Source organism: Athene cunicularia (genome assembly GCF_003259725.1).
Source record: "Athene cunicularia isolate RWA chromosome 1 unlocalized genomic scaffold, athCun1 chr1_part1, whole genome shotgun sequence".
NCBI lineage: Eukaryota > Metazoa > Chordata > Aves > Strigiformes > Strigidae > Athene > Athene cunicularia.
Window position 1 is genome coordinate 26,355,219 of NW_020799091.1, and position 22,707 is coordinate 26,377,925.

Genomic DNA, 22,707 nt, shown 5'->3' on the forward strand with positions numbered 1-22,707 from the left:
AATTGACTCTCAAAACACATCTCAGCAGCTTACTCAGTTGGAGATATTCATCGTATCATGAAGATAGGTGATTTCAGAATAGTTCAAGAGAATTCCAACAAGCATTTGTATATCTAAATCTTCTTAGGTGACACAGGCAGTCATACTTGACCCAACAGTTACAAGCACGTAAGCTTAGGAGGGCATCAGCATAGCTATGAACTGTGGCACATATCGGGGATACTTAATCTTGTTGAGACCATTTCCTAGGAAGATGTGAAGGCTGTTCCTAAAACCATATAGAGCTGATGCATAAATTCTAAAGCAACAAGAGCAGAAATTTAGGTTTAGTGAATAAAATATTGAGTTTTAGAAGCAGGCTGCATGTGTAAATGCAGTCTAAAAGATGGTAGGTATCGTCTCCGGTCTCTCAGGATACTAAGGGTCTTCCAGTGCTCTGGCAGTCTGATCATATCAAGGAAGTTCTGTGTGATGTCCTACATTGTGTGTTATTTGGAGATAACAGTATGGTTCTGCAGAAACTTGGATCATCCACAATTTTTCTAATCTCTGAAAAAGGCATCCCAAATATATTTTTATTAATTCTTGTTCTTTTTCCCTTGAAAAAGAAGAAAATTGGCATGCTCTGGAATGAATGTGACTAGTTTGTATGTAACTAAGATAAAACCTTCCTGTATGTACTGACCTATATGTACTATATATATGTACTGTCCTCGTGGCTGACTTCTTTACTTGTTATCTCTTAGTTTTAAATCTTTAAAATCTTTCTATTGTAATGTCCAGCTAAGATACACATCTTATTCAGGATACAGGTTATACAAACCTCAAAAGAAGAAATAGCATTTAACAAAAAATAAAAATTAATAAATATATAATTTTGTTTTGCAGGAGGCAATAAGCTGAAGAATCAACATTTTCGCCTAAACTGGGCATGGATCTCCTTAGAAAAGGAGTATTATTTAGTAAATGAAGACTCCAAATATCTTGATGTTTCTCTTAAACGTAGAGGTTACTTGGGAGAAACGTCTTTTATAAGTAAGTTCAGTTTTAACTTTATCAGCTGCTTCTATAAATCACTGGCCAGCTAGTTGATAAAAGTATCAATACAGCTATATACCTTTACGGGGGTTTCATACTAAGCTAGCTGGATTCAAAGGAGTATGTTTATTTATTAAAGCAAGTATCTTTTTTGATGCTAAGTATATGATTTATTTAGTTATATGATGAAATTTTCACTTTTTTTGTCTTCTGCAATTAATTTTTGACTTAACAATGCAAGACCCAGTCCTTCTTTCTTTGATTTGATTGATAGCACTGTTGGTTTTGTTTCACAGAATACAGTTCCTGTCCAGATTTTATTTTCACTGTAATAAGAAAATACACTTGTAGCAATGGGAAAGACAACAATAAACAGAGATAATTTTTCAGGAAGGCTATTGTAAACTGGACTGGATTAGCAGCTACCAGCATTAGGCTCGTTTGCTTCAGTCAATGTTGGCAGTCAACAGGCTGCTACAGGAGGTGTTGAAAGCTCTTTGCAGTGTCTGGGGAGTGAAAAGGTGAAAAAAGGTTGTGTTATCATATCCTGCAACCTCACACCTGTCTCTAGCTTCTGGATCTGTTCCCATCCTCTTCCTAGTGATGTATTTGGACCAGGGAGCATTATCCTTGTACAGTTTCATGTCAAAACCTGTGGTGAGCTTACACTACTTAGAAAAGGCGCTCAATTTAAAGCTGGTTTTGAAGATATATGTAAGCATTTACCTGGCATGGAGCACAAGCTCATGCTTAGAAATCAGGTTTCTGTTTAAGTCTCTTTCTGAATAAGAATCTGAGTTTCAGGTATTGAGATATAGTTAGGACACCTATTTTGGAATGAGATTTAAGGGATATAGGCACTAACTAACTGGATCTAGCTTAGAAGCCTGTTTTGAACAGTGAATTAATTGTGAGAATATATTTCTTCTAAAGAAAGTAAAAGAATAAAAAGAGATTAATGAAATACAAAAATAAGGATGTGCTGATCCTTCAAATAGCGTGTTTACAAAATTTTTCACTTATGTATTCAAGTTCAGTTTCTTAATTGAGCTGACTCAAAATTCAGCAAAAGCAGTTTGAATAACTTTCCTCTGACTACCTTAATCCTGAAAAATGGAATTACAGAGTTGGAAAGAATGTAAAAGATATTAGTTAAGATGCTTACTGGCCTTTCTGGTCTGTAGAGCGCCAAAGGGGCTGGAGGGTTATAGGTTATGTAAAACATCAGCTGTGACTTCCTACACAAGCAGGAAGCAAGAAAGGCAAGGTTTGTAGGAAAAGGTGATATGTTTTAATACATTAAACAATGAAGTTGGAAGAAACAGAGAAGGAAGAAGTTGTAAGGTTTTTTTTCTGAAAAACTGAGAAAAACAGATTTGAGTTGCACTGTGGTGTTCAGAGGCCAAATGCATGAGTTGGAGATGCTTCTGAAGGACTGTCTAATTTCCATGAGGGCCTGTCAGACAGCCTTAACCTGGGAGGGAAATGCCAGTGAAAAGCCATTTTAGAGCAGGCAGAGTCCAAGGTTGTAAGGTCTGTGCTGTCTTGCTGGGATGAGCTGTATTGGGTTTTATCCCATGGCTTTGCAGTTTCAACTTGACTTGAGCTTAATGATTGTCATTATGCAAACACTGAAATGGAAGATAATAATTTTTACAATGTTTATTATAGTGGGAATGACCACAATGGTTCAGATTTTACATCTTCTTTCATTCTTATTTCCTATCTTTTAACACTTTGTGTCTTTGTGTTTTCCTTAGCTTTCCCCTTGAAGGCTGAACATTGCAGGTGTGGGTTGGTTTTTTTTCTAAGAGAAATATTTTTGAAGGTTTCAGTCACCATGTTATTTAGATGTTCTGGAATAGAAAAGAACCCAGAATTTTAAAGGGAGAAAATAATCTGTTGGCCCTTTTGGGCATCCGTAATTGAATTACAGAGAAATGGAAACTTCACTGTAACCTCAGAGAATGTAGAATTTTTCTGAGTTTTGCTTGGGCTAATTCTGTCCAAACTGCCTTTCATAATGTTAATTGATGTGCTTCCACCTCTATGTGAGACACTAGTATAAAACTGATCGAGAGTAACAGAATTGGCTTGAAAACTCTCAGGTTGTGAAAGGTCTATTTCTCTAAAATGTCTATTTTTAAAGATGACATCATGAGAGAAAATTAAAAGTAATATTTTTAATGACCTGAATTTCTGATTTTGGTAGGTATTAGCACCAAAGATGGCACTGCCAGGAAAGATAAAGACTTCAGAGGAAAAGCCCAGAAGCAGGTGCAGTTTAATCCTGGCCAAACCTTAGCTACATGGCGAGTACGGATTTTGAGTGATGGTGAACATGAACAGTCTGAGTCCTTTCAAATTGTTCTTTCTGAGCCTGTCATGGCAGTTCTGGAATTTCCTGATGTATGCACGGTGGAAATTATTGACCCAGGAGATGGTAAGAACCTTTCCAGAACTGTACTGCCAATATGTGCATATACCAAAAGATAAACTGGACGGCAAATGTTATGAGTAACAGTGGGTAATAAAGCTTACCTTTCCTCAGAATATTTCTGAAGACAGACATTGGGCAGCCATTTGTCTTCTATCACTTCAAGGGATTCATGATTATGTAACTAAGGTAGCATGCTTTGATGAAATATACCTGCATTTTTTATATGTTATATTATTTCTAGGTTGTTTAGTTTGGTTTTCATTTCAGGTATAATCGGTTTTCGGTTCATTGTGTTTGCAAACAGAGTGTATCTGCACAGGTGGCTGGAGGCTGACTTGATTTACTGTGCTTTGATAATTCATGTGGGAGAGGATTGTACAGGAGAGTCCAGGCTGGTTTATCCCACCAAGTTTGGGTCTTAGAGCAGAGCAGAATTACATCAGTTAGGCCTTAATATCAAGCTGAGAAGCTCAGTAAGACAAGTTCACTAGACAAAGTACAGAACGAGCTGTGTCAAGAACAAATAAAATTATGGTTAAATGTAAATGAAGAAAGAAACTGATTAAAAAAAAAAAAAAAAAAAAATTAAAATTGAATGTGCTCTGGTTGCTTTACTTTTCAACTTCATCCAGACATTTGAACCTATGGGCCAAGGTCACACTAAAACTGTCCTTAAGGAATCTTTGTGTTGAATGACTGTAACAGCTTGGTTTTTATAGTCTTCCCTAATGAAACATTTGAAAACTGCCAGACATTTCTTAGTTCCTCCTTAAAAATTCAAGTTAAGCCAGAGGTTATCTGACATTCATATTTAGTCACTGGGAAAAATAATGCTTAATGTGCAAAGCACTAAAATACTTGAAAATGTATTAAACCTCTCTATCTTTTCTATGATCAGTGAGATAGCACAACTCAAGATAATCGTCTGAGTCTTCTTAATGCCAACAATATTTTTTTCTATTTCTTGTATTAAGATAATTTTTACAGTCCTAGAGAATTCGTAGTAATTATACATAAAGTGAAGTTGCATAGGAGAAAATCAAATGCACCACTTCAAGGCATTTCTACAGGAAAAATATAGAGACGTGAGGGTCTGGCTTTCCTAATAGTCTTTTAGAGTGCAGGGTATAACAAGTTCAGATGCTAACTGAATAGGAAACATTAAAAGTTTTATTCTGCTTCCAGTGAAAATTATTTTAAAATTCATTTATTTGAATGGTGTAGTCTTAGCCCCAAAATAATGAGCTTGTTTGGAAAGCTGTACCAGCCCCTTGGTGTATGGAACATTATTTAATGTTTTATTCCAAAAACAGGCTGCATAAGGTTATGTTTTCTTATACTAGCTGAGATGGTGTAGACCATTCTCCTCTGGACTTTTTATGTTGTTCATAAGGTCTGTTAAACTTCTATAATGTCATTTTACTCCTAGTTGGACAATTATGAGAGAGACAGGAAACAGAGCAAGTCAGATCCCTGCTTTTTTTTGAAGGATAGAGTTTTTAATTTTGTCAATTAATTCTAAAGGAAGACATAAAAGGAACAAATTGGGGAGTTTTAGTGTTAACTTTTGTTTTACCTTAAAACAAAAAGGTAGGAATTTGGTGGTTTTCACATTGAATTTTTGACTTGCTGGAATAGTGAAAGTGTGTAGATCTTATCAAACCTGAATAACAGCATTTTTAGGGCAGGCTTTTTACCTTAAGTCATCCTAGTAGTATTTTCCACTTGGAGAAATAAAACCTGGAACATGTTTTTGAAGAAGTCAGATGACAATTTTCAGAATATTGTTTCTGAACTCTGAAATAATGAAAAGTTTTGCTTTTTGCAGTCAGCTGATACCACTTGATTTGATACTGTACAAAATTACATTCTCTTTGTGTTGCGGTCATATTAATGAAACAGTAAAGGTGCTTTACAATTGTATGCATAATGACTTTTTGTTCTTGAGTTTTTGAGAGAACAAAACTGATCCCTAATCCCAGTATCATAAAACTCCAGCAATCTGTTTATGAGTATAAAATAATGAAGGAGTTTAAAATGCATTTTTGGTGTTTTTTACCTGAAAAACAGATTTGGCATTCTTTGGTCCAACACAATTTAAGCTGAGATTGCTCTCAAGACTTCACTGACTTGTATTGGCTATGTTTCCTCCGAGTAAAACAGGAGTATAGACATGTAGCCAACTCAAATCAAATGTCCAAGTCAGATATCAAGAGCTCAGTCTGGCATCCTCAACGCCAAATGATTTTCATGGTTAACTTGATGCAGTAAGTTAAATAATGGCCTTGCAGAACCACTGCCAGTGTGTGAGCTATGCTATTGATACTTCTGTGATTAACAGTTAATCATGAAATACCATGGAAGCAATAAAAATATAGACCCTGTGGACAAATTCTCCTAACAGTCTTGCACCATTAACCCTAGGTAAGTACATCACATTAGAGACTACTTAGTAAGGACTTGTGAATTCAAACCTAATGATCTGATTTTCTTTTCCATTTCTGAAAGACTAAGAAACTCTACTTCTCTCACCCTCCAAGTTTTTCTTAAAATTTAATGTCATTGCTGATAAATACAAGTTCTTTGTTGTGCTTTAGAATACACTAAAATGCTCCTAGCTATTTTACAGGTGAGGCCATAAATCTAAATAAACAAATGTGTCTGTCTTTGCAGAATCAACTGTCTTTATTCCCCAGTCCACCTATACTATTGAAGAAGATGTTGGTGAATTATTTATTCCAGTTAGGAGAAGTGGAGATGTGAGCCAGGAACTGATGGTTATCTGCTACACACAACAAGGTAACACAATCTAGTATAAAAAGAGAAAGGCAAAAATGGAAAAGAGACAGAAAAACAAAAATAATTGTTCCGTCTGTTGCATAATAAAATTGTTTATAACTATGTTAATTACTTTTTCATCTAAATGTCTTCAGTCTCAGCTGGAAATGTATTCATCTCTGCAATCTGTTGTAGAGTATTATTGAATACAGCTGAAAAATTATCATGTTCCAAATCACTGAGTTTTGTTAGGAGGTGAAGAGGATCTGTGTTCTTTTATCATTTTGCAAGACTTTTATATGCAGCCACACATATCTGAAAGTGAAGAAAACTGAAAGCACTGCAGTGATTTCCCAGGACATCTTTTATTTGTCTGTATCTTGAAAAAACTGGTATAAAATAACGTTGCATAATTGCCATGGTTCTCCTTCCTCCATCTTTCAATCTTCTATTAATTATATCCACACAGAGCACAGGGTCTCTACATCTGTGCTTTTAATATTATTTTTCATCTGAAGGAGCAACATTTTTGGTGAGGTAATCTGAAATCAAAATAATTTGTTTTCATTGAATTCTGTTAATTTCTGGTCCACCAATATCTTCAATGGGTAGAATATACTAAGGGTATACTAATTGGTAATCCTCGTAAGGTCTCCTTTCTTAGTCTGTGTTTCTTGTGATAGACTACAATACTCCTTCTGACTGAAAAGCTGCAAATGAATTTGAGGAGCCATGTGCTTGCACTGCATTATATACAGAACTAGTTTGTCCAAGGACCTCAGAAATGTAGCATGGTCAGAGATTTCAGCCCATCTTATATAGTAAATAGAAATGAAAAGATAATGCAAATAAAATTCAGCATCTGTGAGGGGATCGTTATGACCATGGCATGTATAGCGACTGTTTTCCTTTTATGCCACAGGAACAGCTTCTGGCACTGCCCCAACTTCTGTACTTTCGTACTCTGACTACATCTCCAGGCCTGAGGATCACAACAGCATTCTGCGCTTTGACAAAGATGAACAAGAAAAAATGTGTCGGATTGTCATCATAGATGACTCCTTGTATGAAGAGGCTGAGACCTTTGATGTTTTGCTGAGCATGCCAATGGGGGGAAGAATTGGTGCAGAATTCCCCAGTACTCGAATTACCATTGTACCTGACAAGGATGATGGTAAGACATCATGTAATATAGTGATATTTCCAGTTCAAGAGAGAAACTACAAATAGTATCACACTCAAATCAGCATGTAGAAATTGGATTAAAACATGTGCTGCCATCTTGAGATTTGAAAACATTATTAGAACGCTATGTGGGATTTTAAAGTATTTGCCTCTATGCAAACCCACATAGCATGGGGAATAAACAAGAGGAATTAGAGACATGTGCACACTGGCAGGGCTATGATTTTATTGGCATCATGGAGATATAGGGGGATGATTCCTATGACTGGAGTTCTGCAGTGGAATGAAAAAGGCTCTTTAGGAAAGTCAGGAAGGGGAGATGAGGAGAGGGTGTCACCCTCTGTGTCAATGACCAGCTGGAATGCATGGAGCTCCACCTGGGGAGTGATGAGCCAACTGAAAGCTTATGGGTCAGGATTAAAGGGAGGGCAGGGACAGGTGATGTTATAGTGAGGGTCTGCTACAGGACACCCAACCAGGAAGACCAAGCAGATGAGGCCCTCTATAGACAGACAGGAGCAGCCTCACATTCACAAGCCCTGATCCTCACAGGAACTTCAAGCACCCTGTTGTTGGAGGGACATCACAGCAGGACATAAGCAATCCAGGAGGTTCCTGGAATACACTGATGATAACTTTTTCTTCAAAGTGACAGAGGAGCCAATGAGGAGAGGTACTATGCTGAGCCTTGTTCTCACCAGCAAGAGGGGACTGGTGGAGAATGTGAAGCTCAAAAGCAACCCTGGCTGCAGTGACCATGAAATGGTGGAGTTCAGAGCCTTAGGACAGCAAAGAGGGCGCACAGCAAGCTCGCTAACCTGAACTGCAGGAGACATGACTTCGGCTTCTTCAGGGACGTGAAGGGAAGAGGGGCCCAAGAAAGCTGGTTGATATTCAAGGATCACCTTCTCCAAGCTCAGGAGTGATGCATCCCAACAAAGAGGAAGTCAGGTAAAATTGACAGAAGGCCTACATGGATGAACAACGAGCTCCTGGACAACCTCAAACACAAAAAGGAAGCCTACAGAGGGTGAAAGCAAGGACAGGTATCCTGGAAGGAATACAGAGAAATTGTCTGAGCAACCAGGGATCAGGTTAGGAGGGCCAGAGCCCTGATAGAATTAAATCTGGCCAGGGACATTGAGAGCAATGAGAAAAGCTGCTATAGGTACATCAGTGATAGAAGGAAGACTAGGGAAAATGTGGGCCCTCTCTGGAAGGAAATGGGACACCTGGTTCTCCAGGATGTGGAGAAGACTGAGGTAGTCAATAACTTTTTTGCATCAGTCTTCACCAACAAATGCTCCAGCCTCACTGCCCAAGACACAGAATACAAAGGTGGGGACCGGGAGAATGATGAACAGCCCACTGTAGGAGGAGAATATCAGGTTTGAGACCATTTAAGGAACCTGAAGGTGCACAAGTCCATGGGACCTGATGAGATGCATCCACGGAGCCTGAGGGAACTGGTGGATGAAGTTGGTAAGCCACTATACACCATATTTGAAAAGTTGTGGTGGTCTGGTGAAGTTCCTACTTACTGGAAAATGGAAAACATAACCCCCATTTTTAAAAAGGAAAAAAAAGAAGACCTGGGGAACTACAGGCGAGACAGTCTCACCTCTGTGCCTGGCACAATTGTGGAGCAACCTCATGAAGTTCAACAAGGCCAAAGGCAAGGTCCTGGACATAGGGCGAGACAATCCCAACCACAAATACAGGCTGGGCAATGAGTGGATTGAGAGCAGCCCTGTGAGAGAGACTTAGGGGTGTTGGTTGGCAAGCTCAACAATGTGTGTGTGCAGCCCAGAAAGCCAGCCATATCTTGCGTTAAAAGAAGCATGACCAGCATGACTCTGCTCTTGTGAGACCCACCTGGAGTACTGTGTTCAGCTCTGGGGCCCCCAGCATAAGAAGGACATGGACTTGCTTGAGCAGATGCAGAGGAGAGCCACAAAGGTGATTGGGGGGTTGGAGCACCTCCCTTATGAGGACAGGCTGAAAGTGTCGGGGTTGTTCAGCCTGGAGAAGAGAAGGCTCCAGGGAGACCTTATAGCAGCCTTCCAGTACTTACAGGGGGCTACAGGAAAGATGGGGAGAGACTCTTTATCAGGGAGTGTAGTGATAGGATGAGGAGTAATGGTTTTAAACTGAAAAAGGGTAGATTTAGATTAGATAGAAGGAAGAAATTCTTTACAGTGAGGGTGGTGAGGCACTGTTACAGGTTGCCCAGAGAAGTTGTGGCTGCCCCCTCCTTGGCAGTGTTCAGGGCCAGGTTGGACGGGGCTTTGAGCAACCTGGGCTAGTGGAAGGTGTCCCTGCCCATGGCAGGGGGGTTGGAACTAGATGATCTTTAAGGTCCCTTCCAACCCAAACCATTCGATGATTCTGTGATATGATTTAGGATTGATATTTTATGGTTTGGGATAATCTCATGAGCAGTTATTGAGAAGGAGGAGATGCACATTTCCATTTTATCCAATAACATATGTAATCCAAAATGTTACTATGCATGGGCATGCTTACATGTGTGATTCTGAGGCTGTGTCTACAAAGCCTTCAGACCCATTGCTTTATGCTCCAAAAGGCCATATTAGAGGCCCTGATGGACCAGAAGCCATCTAGCAGCTTCTAAGAGGCAAGCTATATTCCTTCTGATTTGATTCTGCATTTAAATTTGAAGTGTCCATGTATGCTTCCTTTGACTTTTTAACAAAGCAAATCAGAAGACAGTAATGTTGCTTTAGAAATCACCTCGGTAAGGAAGTACAGACAGAATGATGTCCTTTGTTCAAGTGGTCAGTAGCTTTGATATACTGCATTGAAAGGGACATTTCTGGTGGTGATTAGAGAGGTCTGTGACTAAGGAAGAGTGAAATTAGCACACTGTATCACCAAATGCTTTTGAAAATACATGTAAATATTAATGGGCTTCAAGTGTCCCTGGCATTGGTGTGGCAACTGTCTTTCTAGGAGTAGTAGCAAAAAAGTTTCCTGGTACACTGCCTTCATTTATTCATGGAGTTTAGAGGCTGACATCTCAACTGTAAATTCTGTGAAAGCAATACAGATAAGCTATTTTACTCCACTCTATGAGGCCATAAATCATCTATTGTGACACTGTCATATTTCCTAAAGACTAATGTGAAGAATTACATAGTACAGTACTCTTTGAAAGTCTGATGCCAAGATAGCTGGTTATTATCAGCACAGGGATTTCTCTCAAGTTAAGGATATAAAAGGCAGCTCTTAAAGGCAGGAAGTTCACACCCATCTAATTGCACCGTAAATACTCTGCCTGAAAGTTCTCAGGTGTAATCCTGTGACAGAGGTGACTTTGTTTTCTCTGTGGAGCATTTGGGTAATCATATAGCATTAATGAATACAACAGCTTGAAATACTTCTTGTAAAGTAACAGATCATATATCAAATGCAAGGTGAAATAGAAATATGTTTATCTGACTATGCTGTGATTGCAAATACAAGTTTATTTGTGTAGATTTTTTACAAAAAAAATGAGTTTTTAATAATTTGGATGAATACATGAACTTTACAGTTTGTAGATAGCAGACCATAGAATATTGGGAGAGTAGCTATAAAATAATATATCCATGAAGAAGCTGATTACCCGGCTTTGGAAGGTGGTCTGACTGCTTAAAATGTATACACAAAGTTTGTGATGGGGAGAATGTTCCTCAAAGAGACCATTTAAAACAGAGATGAGCTGAAATGAGAGCATTTAACTTCAGTGGGAACCTCAGTGCCTGGGAGGGAACACTTTTTATACTGTTTTTAGCACTTAAAATAAGATACTGTCATTCATAGGCTTATACCATCATTTTAACAGTAACCTAGAGCGACTTTGAATAAGAAATGCTGAAAGTTAATCAATCACAACATAGTATAGAACTTAACACTGTATGAAACTCCCATGAGATATTAGGGAAGTTAAGAAGAAGTCTCCTTTCTTTTAACACTGTCATTAGAAAACATGAGAAGTAATTTGGTTTGTATCCTACTGTTTAGTTTTAAGTATAATATTTCCTGCATTTATGAGCCTCAATGTTACAAACTTTTAAACAGGTTTTTTTACTGTTTTTAACTGGTTTTTTACTGTTTTTTTACTGTTGGCTAATAATAATAATGTTAGGAGATTTATTAAGAAAGTTGGGAAAGTGTTTGGGACATTAGAATAGACCATTTTCATTATGTAGGAGTAAACAATATTTTGGATATTCAAACATAAGGGGGCTTTGAAGGATAGGTTTGGCTCTTTTTTAACATTCACTTGTCTTTCTGCACACAAAACGTTGCATACGTCATATTTGAAGTAGTGTGACAGAGCTCCTTTTTTGCTTTCTGTATCAGTGAAAGTGCTCACACAAAAAAATCCAGAGTATTCAAAAACTTACTGACAATTCACTCACCAGTAAAGTTTTCTACCATCTGCTTTTATTTTGCACAATACCATAATGCATGGTAACAGAAAAGTCTCTATGCATTTTGTTTCATCTCAGATCTGCTGGGCTGCCTGTTCTATAAAAAGCAGAATACAGACTAGACAGATAAATTACAAGTTATACCTTACATATTTATTTACGTATTCACACACACGTAAAAATATATATATGCATACTTATTTCAGATTGTGTATATACACACATATTTCTGTAATGTGTAAGCAATTTAACACCCTAGTTGTCATGTTTGAAATTCTGCATTAATAAGCAGGGGATTTTAAGTAGCATTGTTTATTATTGTTTGCAGAGCACAGAATTAATTTTAATAAATTAAAACAGTATGCTATGTGAATTAAAAAGTGTTTTCTTTAGCTTTTAGCAATAAAATTTAATTCAGAAAATGCCTAAGATAGAGGTGGATAAAAGCTTTAGCACATATATAATAGCCTATGAGCTATAGTAATGTTATCATATTAAATTCTGTAGTCCACTTTAGTCTATTTACTTCACATCTACTGATATTTTTTTCTCATCGTTTGTTTAAATTAATTTTCTACTTAGCAAAGTTTCTTGTCACAGCCTGTCATTAGGTTGTGATTTCTCTAGGTACTGTGACTGGATTAACATTATGCATTGACTTCTTCAGGTCAAAAGATACAAACAGCAAAGGTCAAAGTTTAATAATACTACATAAGATCTTTCAGATGGAAGACAAGTCAGCACTAGCAACAGTACCTTATCTCCTCTGGCATTCAATGCGAGTTAATTAGGAAACATTCACCTTCAGTACCTATCATCAAAGTCTTTTCTTCTTTTATTTCTAGAGAAGGCCCTTAGGGTCTAACTAAAATAGCTGAGTTGCTATGCAATCATGGGAATAAACAAAAACTAAGAGGTGTGCTCAACTTTCTAGTCAACCAGAGTATATTAAAGAAATTGCTGGCAACGAAATACTTTGACTGAGGATTATACAGATGTGCTGTACACCAAAATAAAATCTGAAAAAAAAAAAAAAAGTATATAGAACATTCACAGGTATATTTATATATTGTGAAGGGTAATTTTAAAATTGGTGCTGCTGTTGGGACATTTATTAATTTGGAAGGGATTTTTTCTGATAGGTGCTAAAGTTGGGAGACATAGAAAAGAAGACAAGGATGATGTTAATGGAATACACAGCGAGGATGGAAATCTTGGATTCAAAGTTACACATGTCACTACAGTTTAAGCACTAAAAAATAAAAACATTGATCTGTTTGAGTCAGAGTGATCCTTACTAACCATGAACCACTGGAAGAAAAGCATTCAGGGGAAAGTCGTATAAAAATCATCCACTTCTGGGGTGAAGAAATTAATGCTGAAGTGTTTTAGTAGGTATTTAGATATTCAAGATAAAATCTTGAGTACCATTTTCCATACAAATGTGAACTTGTGTTACTAAATCTAGCCAAAATTGGTGGGCTGAACTACTTGTCTTCATACATCTCAACGATCTGGGGATGAACAGAAATCCCTGAAGAATTTGAGGTCAATTGATTGGCTCAGGACATACCTGTACTGCATGGAGAGCACAGAGTTCAGCATAAAGCTCATTTGGAGGAGGCAGTTTACATAATAGATCAATATTATGCATCTTGGAAAAGGAAGATAAGGTTAATGTGTACTTTTCATTCCCCTTGGAGAGAGGAGTCCTGGAGTTTAGTCTCAAACCCTGAAAACCCTCTGACCCCAGTCTTCTGTGGAAATGCCTTAATCCCCAAACATTTAGCAACTAAAATAGATCAGCCTGGAAGCAATCTCTGTTTTCCAACTGAAGCTGTGGCTCTGAAATAATTTCACATATATATAGAAAAAATTATATCCAACTCTTTTGTTGGTATTCATCTGGGAATGAGGAACCTGTAATTTGGTTCCAAGACTAACAGTATTGCTGTGTTGTGTACAACTAGTCTGATGATACAAAATGCTTTAATCCTTATAACAAGGCTTGCAGTCAAAGTGCTGCTCTCTCATAGTCAGGTATTTTGATTGCCAGGCTCCTGATTCAGATTCCTTTTTACTTTGTTTTGTGTTGTGGACAAATTTTAGATTCTTGGTTTGTAATCACATTTGGAAATCAGAAGAGAAGTGGTGTGATGAATGCAGATCAAGAAATTTGCAGTTAAGAGGAGAATGCTTACAATTATTTTATTTGCTTCAATTTTTTTTTTTGTCAGTGGCTGTCTTCCCATGTGATTTTAATTCTGTGCTACTGTACTTAATGTTGCCATGAGAGCATACAGCCTTATATCCAGGCTGACAAACAGACATCTTGCCTTAGTGGAATTGTTGAAGCCTCATGCTGTTCACAGCAGGAAGTACATTAAATACATTTGTTCCACTTCATTCACATTAGATGGGCAAGCAGCTGTTCAGACTTCTTGATATTGCTGTATCAAGGCCGGGAAAGCAAAGGACTCAGGTTTATGTTGGAGGTTTGCTTACCATTTTCTTTATACCTACTCAGCAGAATCAGTCACTCCTATTATCCACATGATAGAGGACAGCACTATCTGGGAATATTTTACAGCTGAGTATGTATGAGATAATGAGGATGGTGGAGGATGATGGTATGATAATACAGAAAGCCAATGTGAAAGGTCATACAGAACAGATTAATTGTTTAGTCTTATGTAGATTTCTTTAAAACACAGGCTGTCACTTCCCCTACAGTTATTTAAACTTTGGAAATCCTTAGATCATGCTCTGGAAATCAGTATTCACTAGCACTTGTCCAAATTGCTTGGAGTAGTAATTTTACTACCAGTAGCCTGAAAAGAGGCAGAAAGTCACCACTGCAACAATGCATTTATAAATATATGCTTTGCAATGTCCCACTAGGCTCACAGTATCAACTAACTTTCAGTGTGTATACTGAGACAAATTTCCAGCTGATGATAATTATTATTAAAAATAATAGTAACACAGTTTGTGAGAGAGACATCCTTCTCTCACAAGGCTATCTGGAATCTCCCTATTTCCACTGACCTCTGAGGCAAGCAATCAAATGTCATTTCCTTTTTGACAACAGGTGTGCCATAACCTTAAACTGAATGGGTCGTTGGTTGATCTTGGTAGTTAATATCTGCTATTCTATTTCTTCAATTTTAGTTACAACCTGAACACTATAGACAGAGCATGCCCAACATTATATGGACTGGAGTCATGATTTGGCCAAGTATCCTTCACTGTTCTCTGGAGATGACTAAGATAATGAACTAGTTGTTATTTGTCCTCTGTACAACCATCTTTGAGCACTTTCTCCCCTTTCTGTTTTTACAATGCCTGTGGGTCTGATGCCTCTGGCACTTCTGTGCAGCTTTTAACTTCTTTTGTCCTCTCATTAGGTAAAATCTCTATGTGACCCCTCCCCTTTCCCCAGTCTGTGGCATGTGGCCAGATTGGCAACTAATCAAGGGAAAAAGTGGAAGACAGCCAATTTATGACATGTTATACTCCCAGTTTTCTTTACTTATGGTTTCTTATTATCACCATTTCAACAGAGTGAAAAATGTTCAATTTATTATGATAACCTTAAAGATTTTGGAAGGTCCCTTTTTGCTGTCTACCACAGAAATAAATTGTCATATTTTACAGTAGGACATTCTATAGAGTCTACCAGGCACGTTTATGCTTTAGAAAAGCATTTATGCTTTTCTAACATTATCTGTTGCTTGACAGTTTATTATATGTGTGCATTTGCAACTACAGCTGTTGGTTTAATGTCATTTTCACTTAGCTGCTTAATACCTAGGTATGTAGTCCAACCTTATAATCTCGTCTCATTTGATAGGAAAGGAGGACTGAGCATGACCTCCAGTCAGTACTTTGTCACATCTGTTTCGGATGGCTCCTTTGCAACAGAGAACTCAGCTGGTGGAGCAGCATAGCTGTAAGACTTCACTACTGCATATCATTAAATGGTTAGCTTACATATGCATTATTACATTTCTATGTGAACTATAGTATTCTAGGAGAGTATTGAAATATCTAAAACAACTTTTCAGTTTTGTACTCAAAGCACATAAGATGGTTGATAAGTAGAAGGTAGGAAATTACATGAACTGTAGAAAATCGATACGTTCTGTTAAATCTAGAATAAGTTTAATGAAATGGTGGTGTTACCAACAGCCACCTGGAAAAGTATTTTTCATTGTGCTATTCCTCTTCCATGCACCATTTGTAGTAATGATATTTATAATAATAATAATAGTGCCCCCCTCCTTCTTCATTTATTATTCAATGAAACCTAACACGTTTTTTGCTTTGATAAGATTCAGTTTTGTAATTCATTTGGTTAAATTAATTTAACAGCTTCACCTCTGTGGCTGTTAAGATCATGGAATAGATCCTTCTGAAGATATGTAGAAACACACGAAAGACAGGGAAATGATTAGAGACAGTCAACATGGCTTCACCAAAGGTAAATCATGTCTCATTAATTTAGTGGCCTTCTGTGATGGAGTGACTGCATCAGTGAACAAAGAAAGTGCTACAGATTTCATCTACCTAGACTTCTTCCAGGCCTTTGACATAGCCCTCCCAACATTCTTACCTCTAAATTGGAGAGATACAGGTTTGATGGAAAGACCATTAGCTGGGCAATAAATTAGCTGGGTCACCACATCCAAAGAATTACACTTAATGTTTCAATGTCCAAACAGACACCACTAATGAATGGTGTTCCTCAAGAATCCATACTGGGACCAATACTATTTAATATCTTCATCAAAAATATAGACAGTGAGATTTAGTGTGCCCTCAGCAAGTTTGCAGATTACACCAACTTGGGTGGTAGAGTTGACAGGCTGGAGGGAAGGGATGACATCCAGAGGGGCCTTGTCAGACTTGCAGAGTGGGCCTATGAAAACCTCATGAAGTTCAGCAAGGCCAAGTGCAAGGTTCTGTACCTGACTGGGGGCAATCCTCAATATCAATACAGACTAGGGCATGAATCATATCCTTCCCTGCACAGAAGGACTTGAGGATACTGGTCAATGAAAAACTGGGCATTGAGCCAGCAGTGTGCACTCACATCCCAGAAAGCCAACCGTGTCCTGGGGTCAAGGGAGGGGATTCTCCCCCTCTACGCTGCTATTATAAGACCCCACCTGGAGTACTGCATCCAGCTTTAGGGTTCTCAGCACAAGAAAGACATAGATCTGTTAGAGTGGGTCCAGAGGAGGGCCCCAAAATGATCAGAGGGCTAGAACGCCTTTCCTATGAAGAAGGTCTGAGAGAGATAAGGCTGTTCAGCCCAGAGAAGAGAAGGCTCCAGAAACACCTTACTGCAGCCTTTCAATATATAAAGGAAGCTTATAAGCAAGGCAGAGAGAGACTTTTTACCAGGGCCTACAGTGACAAGACAAGGGGCAATGGTTTTAAACTGAAAGAGCATAGATTTAGATTGGATGTAAGGAAGAAATTTTTAGGGTGAGAGTGATGAGACACTGGTACAGGTTGCCCAGGGAAGCTGTGGATGGCCCATCATTGGACGTGTTCAAGGTCAGGTTGGATGGAGTTTTGTGTAACCTGTGCATGGCAGGGGGGTTGGACTAGATGATCTTTAAAGGTCATTTCTGACCCAAACCATTCTGTGATTCTGTAAAAATTAGTCTCAGAAAATGCACATTTGGATTTATTTTGGCTTTTTGAATACATTTTTCTCAAAGTTTAATGGCTTTTATTGTATAAGGAACTCACCCATTTTCAGCATGTGTTTGGTTGCTTTTATGAAGGTCCAGAATTTCTGTCTTTGCTATTGAGACTCCACAGTTTCCTCGCCATCTTCCTATCAGCTCCATTACCAAACAACAAAATGCTTTTTTATCATTCAAAAACCTACTAATACTACTCGCCAACCAGTGGAAATCTCAACTGGGGAGAAAACATTTGTCATCACTATCACTTTGGGCTTTAAAATCTTAAAGATCAGGGTCATAATTTATGTTACAAGATAGTATAGAAAAAGCATTCATAAAGTAAGCTAATGCAATTTTGTGGTTGTGTTTCTTGATATGAGTGTATGTGTGAGTAATACAATTTGGAAGAGAAAAACTGAAAACATTCTTCTCAGAAAATCTTTAGTTTTGCAAACATACTTACTACACTCAGACCCTTTCTACAGACAGCTTTTTCTGCAAGGCCCAGTGGTAAAATAAATACTCAATTAAAATGTGAAAAACATATTTAGAAATGGCTAAATGCTATATCTTTATGTAGCCTGATTTCTAAAATGCTGCTCAGCTTCTCCTACCAATTCTGTTTGTAGGAGTCCTCATTTGTTATCTCATGTATGAATCACTGCCTGTGAGCTCCTATATACTTGGCCTCCTTGTGAGGTACCTTGTGTGTGGTATATTTAAATACTACTGCCAAGTCTTCCCATTTATCTGCCTGCCTCTGTTTCATCAATTCATTGAGACTATGTTACTGATGCCATTTCCTGGGCCTCTTACATAAAAATAATCTATTCTTTTTAAAAAAATAGAACACGTAGAAGATTCTGAGTTGATTTCATGCTCTGTGGGAGGTCTAGCCAGTAGGAAAAAGGAATGTGAAAGTCAGATGGTTGCTGCAGGCAATACCATCGTGTTTGGGTGTGTCCCCAAATTCCAAAGTGTTTGTATCTTCAGCTATTAGTCTTTATATTTTTATTTACATTGGTATATGAGCCAATTATGTGGATTATGGAATAGGTTGGGCAGGTGACTGAATCTTGATGTAACAGGAAAAATCTTTTGGCCCTGTCCTCAGACTCTGAACATAGGAAAAGCTCCTCTGTCACCAGTGATAGTTCCAGTGATATCAGGGTCTGTAGGTTACATCCTGAGGGGGTGTGTGTGGATCATAACAATACTACAGATAAATCTTTTCATGTATATGTTAGTTCACATACATATGAATTTGGTATTTTGGAAAGGTAATGATGTTTTTCAGCAAACCAACAAAGGTAAATTGCTTTCAAGAGAAGGTCACATAATAGTCAACCTCACACATTAACCTGTCTCCTGAAAATGCCAGTTATAGCTGGGAGACAATTTAAGACTGTTTGTTACCATCTTGTAGTTAATTAATTGTTGGTAAAATAATCTTCATTTTAAAGACACACATCTTGAATGAGTTGAGCTACATCATGGCTTCATACATTCAGATGTCTTTACTCTCTGTGGTTCAGGCATATATTACTGAACCATTATAAATTGCAACCTGACGTTAAGCAAAATCACCATTAGTTCAGTTCTTCAGGCTGCAAAGTATGCTGCAGGTTGTCCTGGCAGCAGGGATGTGACTGACAAGAAGGAAGGAGTAGCTGACCGGAGATGGGGTATCACTGTAGCCATCTTACTGCTGTTCTGTCTTGCAGCTAGGGCTCTAGTCTGCTCCCTTTACTCTGCTACTTTGCTCACATTTGAGTTGTACTTACACATGTAGCAGAGAGGTTAGATGTGGATTCCAAGCCTGCTAGGCTGGTGCTGCTTGTGATGGTACTGTGTATAGAGAAACTGAAGCATGGATGCATTTTAACATAAAGAATGACTTGAAATGTAAAGGTGTATACTGAATTAGTAGGTATCATAAATTAAAGTGAATCATATATAATGTTGTTTGTAGAAGTTATTGATCTCAGTTCACACTGTGTTTGTTGCTCTACTGAAATTATGAGCATAAGTTGCTTAAAATGAGGGTAATTCAGTGATGAACTAGTCCAGTCAATGTATGGCATTGCCTTTGTAGATTTTAAAAAAATGTGTGTTTTTCTTACAAAATAGAACTGGGTTTGGTAAAGGTTGAATTAATTTGGGTCTGTCCTTTTACCTGTTAAAACGTTTGCAGTATCCTTTAAAAAATCATTGTAAGTTGCTAGACAGAAATGGGCTGTTGAGGCAAGTAGAAATGCAGACATTATTTGCCTGAGACAATGTGTGTGGCAGTTTGGCTGCAAACAGTAATTTTGATTGTGAGGTGAATTTACTTTTTGATTGGAAAAGCTATCACAACAGTGTTAAGATGAAAGCTGTTAAGATTACAACCCATGAATTTGAAAAGTAACCTGTTTTCACCACATCAAATAAAAAGCTATTGGCATTTGCAGAATTGATACCTGCTCCAGAACCGAGCTCTGACTGTAATCTTGACACCTGTTTCTATATTATTCAGCAAAAATAAATGACTTGGCAAATTAAATTCATTGTGATAAATGCCAGCTCAGTTGCTTGCATAGTTTAAAGTATGTGTAAATAGCTGTAGAATGGTGTTACCTAGTTTCATATGTTAAAGTTCTCTTTTATAGTATCACAGTATAATCTTTTTGTAATGGACAGTTTTTCTGAGCTTTTAACATGCATATATGGGAGAGATTACAGAAGTTGACTTTTACTGCTATTAAGCAGTAAATGCCCATTCCTTCTCAAATTTAAATGGAAATCTTGTTCTTAACCGGTCTACCTACAACTCCCATTCCTTCTCAAATTTAATGGAAATCTTGTTCTTAACCGGTCTACCTACAACTCACCCACTTCACATTCAGAAGGGTGGAGTCTCTTGTGTTACAGACTCAGCAGCTCAGTCATTTAATGCTAGCTGTGATAAAGAACTGCAAGTAAGGACTGTGTAGGGATATATACCTTGTCTGGGTGTGAGCCAGAATAGCTCCAGAGGAAATCTGGCCATGTTATCTGTCATTTGTCCAAGCTAATTAGCTGTATCAACCATCAGGGCTCATTACTTTGGACTCAGCATTGCATTAACATGTCTAGACTGTCCCAGAACAGGCTAGTAGGCTTACAAAGCATTGTTTTGCACCTTCCCCATTACCACATTCTAGCTCTGGTAGCTCTGGCAACTCAGTGTTCACATCATAGCCTTGTTTGTACTGTGCATGGAAAGAATGAAGGCAAAAGCTTTTAGCAATAAATGATTTAACACCACTAGAAAAGATCAACCATGAGTTCAGTTGTAATGACTGCTTCTCCTAATTCCTGTATCTAAATATGTTGGAGTGGCAGGTCTGTTTTCTTCTATTATTTCTCGCCTCCTGAGAATATATATGTATATATCTCTCTCTCACTGGAAACATATATCACTGAAAATCACTTTAGTAATAAGGTTTATCAAGGTGTCAGTACAGAAGAGTCTGTTCTTTTGTGTTTGTCCTAACTATCTTGCCTTTCGTACTATTTGCACTGTCAGCCCAAATTGATTGTAGCACCCTTACATACCTTACAACCAACCTAATCTTTTGCCGTGTCCCTCTAAAGCATATTGTAAGGATATCATTTTAAAAACAAAAGCCACCTTGGAAATAAATATTTCTGTGCTATCACATCGATTTTCTGATATATGTTCAAAGACAGAACTACTTCTAACAGCATGAGAAGTGTGTTTTCCTGATTGATGACTGACTAGTGCTGTAGCTGATATATGCTCATGACTGTGTAAGTACAAAGGCAAGACAAAGGTTTCATTTCTTGCCAAGAAACCTGGGACTAAAGCTCCTAACCTTTCTCCTCTGATTATTGTAACTTCATGCCAGGGAAATCTGTGTGTCTGAACAAAAAAAACCCTTCCTCTTAGTTCTGTAAAAGGAACCATTAAATTTGCAGCGGTCTCTCTTCAGAGTGATTACTAGATTAAAGATGTGCTGTAAGTGAGCCTGCAGTTATTGAGCAGTGTTTTCCAGCCATGACCTGAGAAATACAATGCTTTCCCTGTTAGTAGCTTGGCTTTGCTACTTCCCCTGGGGAGCTACTAACACAGCTTACAGGAAATGAATTTACAAAACATTTGTAAGGATTTGTTTCCTAGGATGGGTAACCATGCAGAATGTGTCTTTTATTGAAGATACATGCCTCAAAAAGTGTGAAAAACTCACTCTGGAATACAAGGCAAGCTAAGTGAGGGTTTAGGCATTTTTATGTTTGGCTGTGACTACAGGAACAAACTGTATGAGGATTCTTCTTCAGCAGCACTAAAGCAAGCATTAGGATAACAGTATAAGAAAGGAACAGTATTTTATTTTATATCTTCCACCTAGTTTAAGCCAGATCACCTAAGTTCCCTGAGTAGTCAGTGAATAGAAGGGAATGCTTCCAGATCTGTTTTTTCTCACTGCAGTGAGTGAGCCATTCCACCTCCGCTGTATGCTTATGCTGGGAAACCTCCTGGAGGGCCTCTCTTTGTCTTTGCAGACTGAGACAAGCAGGCTGTGAATGCGAGTACCTCTCACTGAAGTTCTTAAAATGAGGTGCAGCCGCGTCCAGATCTAATTCCGGAACTACGTAGACCTTAATATAGCAAGAACAGGATTGTAAGAATGAGATTAGTTTGGTGAAAGTGTGCTAAACTTTAAAAATACTTGTTTAAGAAATCACATGTATTAGATTTGATAATATTTTTAACTGCCTTTAATGGCAGTTGGCACATTCATAACCATTTGATCTTAGTAGGCATTCTGTATTTTTATCCTCTAGAGGCTGGATAAGTCTTTGTCCATCTTGAGAATGTTAGAGCATTGTATGTATCTAATATCCAGTTCTGCAGTATCCCTGTAAATAGAAATCTCATCAAAGTTAATAGTAGTTATACAAAAATGTTTAGATAGTATATGTCTTTACCTATTAAAAATGTTTCAGATAAGAGCTTCACAGTCACAAATATAAGTGCAACTACTGATAACCCAGTCCCTATAGGCAAATAATGTAAGATTGATGTGTGTCTGTCTGTGCACAAACGCACACACATTTAAATACACATAATGTTGAATAA

The 22,707-nt window shown here is 37.8% G+C and overlaps 1 protein-coding gene across 1 annotated transcript in view; it reads left to right on the forward strand.

The window, feature by feature from the left end:
- The window catches only part of FREM2 (FRAS1 related extracellular matrix protein 2), a 190,645-nt gene that overhangs the window by 124,424 nt on the left and 43,514 nt on the right, over window positions 1-22,707 (forward strand). Inside the window, exons 5-8 of the mRNA XM_026863362.1 lie at window positions 889-1,035; window positions 3,251-3,481; window positions 6,152-6,277; window positions 7,179-7,430. Coding sequence (XP_026719163.1) covers window positions 889-1,035; window positions 3,251-3,481; window positions 6,152-6,277; window positions 7,179-7,430 — 756 coding nt within the window. The remainder of the gene's footprint in view (window positions 1-888; window positions 1,036-3,250; window positions 3,482-6,151; window positions 6,278-7,178; window positions 7,431-22,707) is intronic.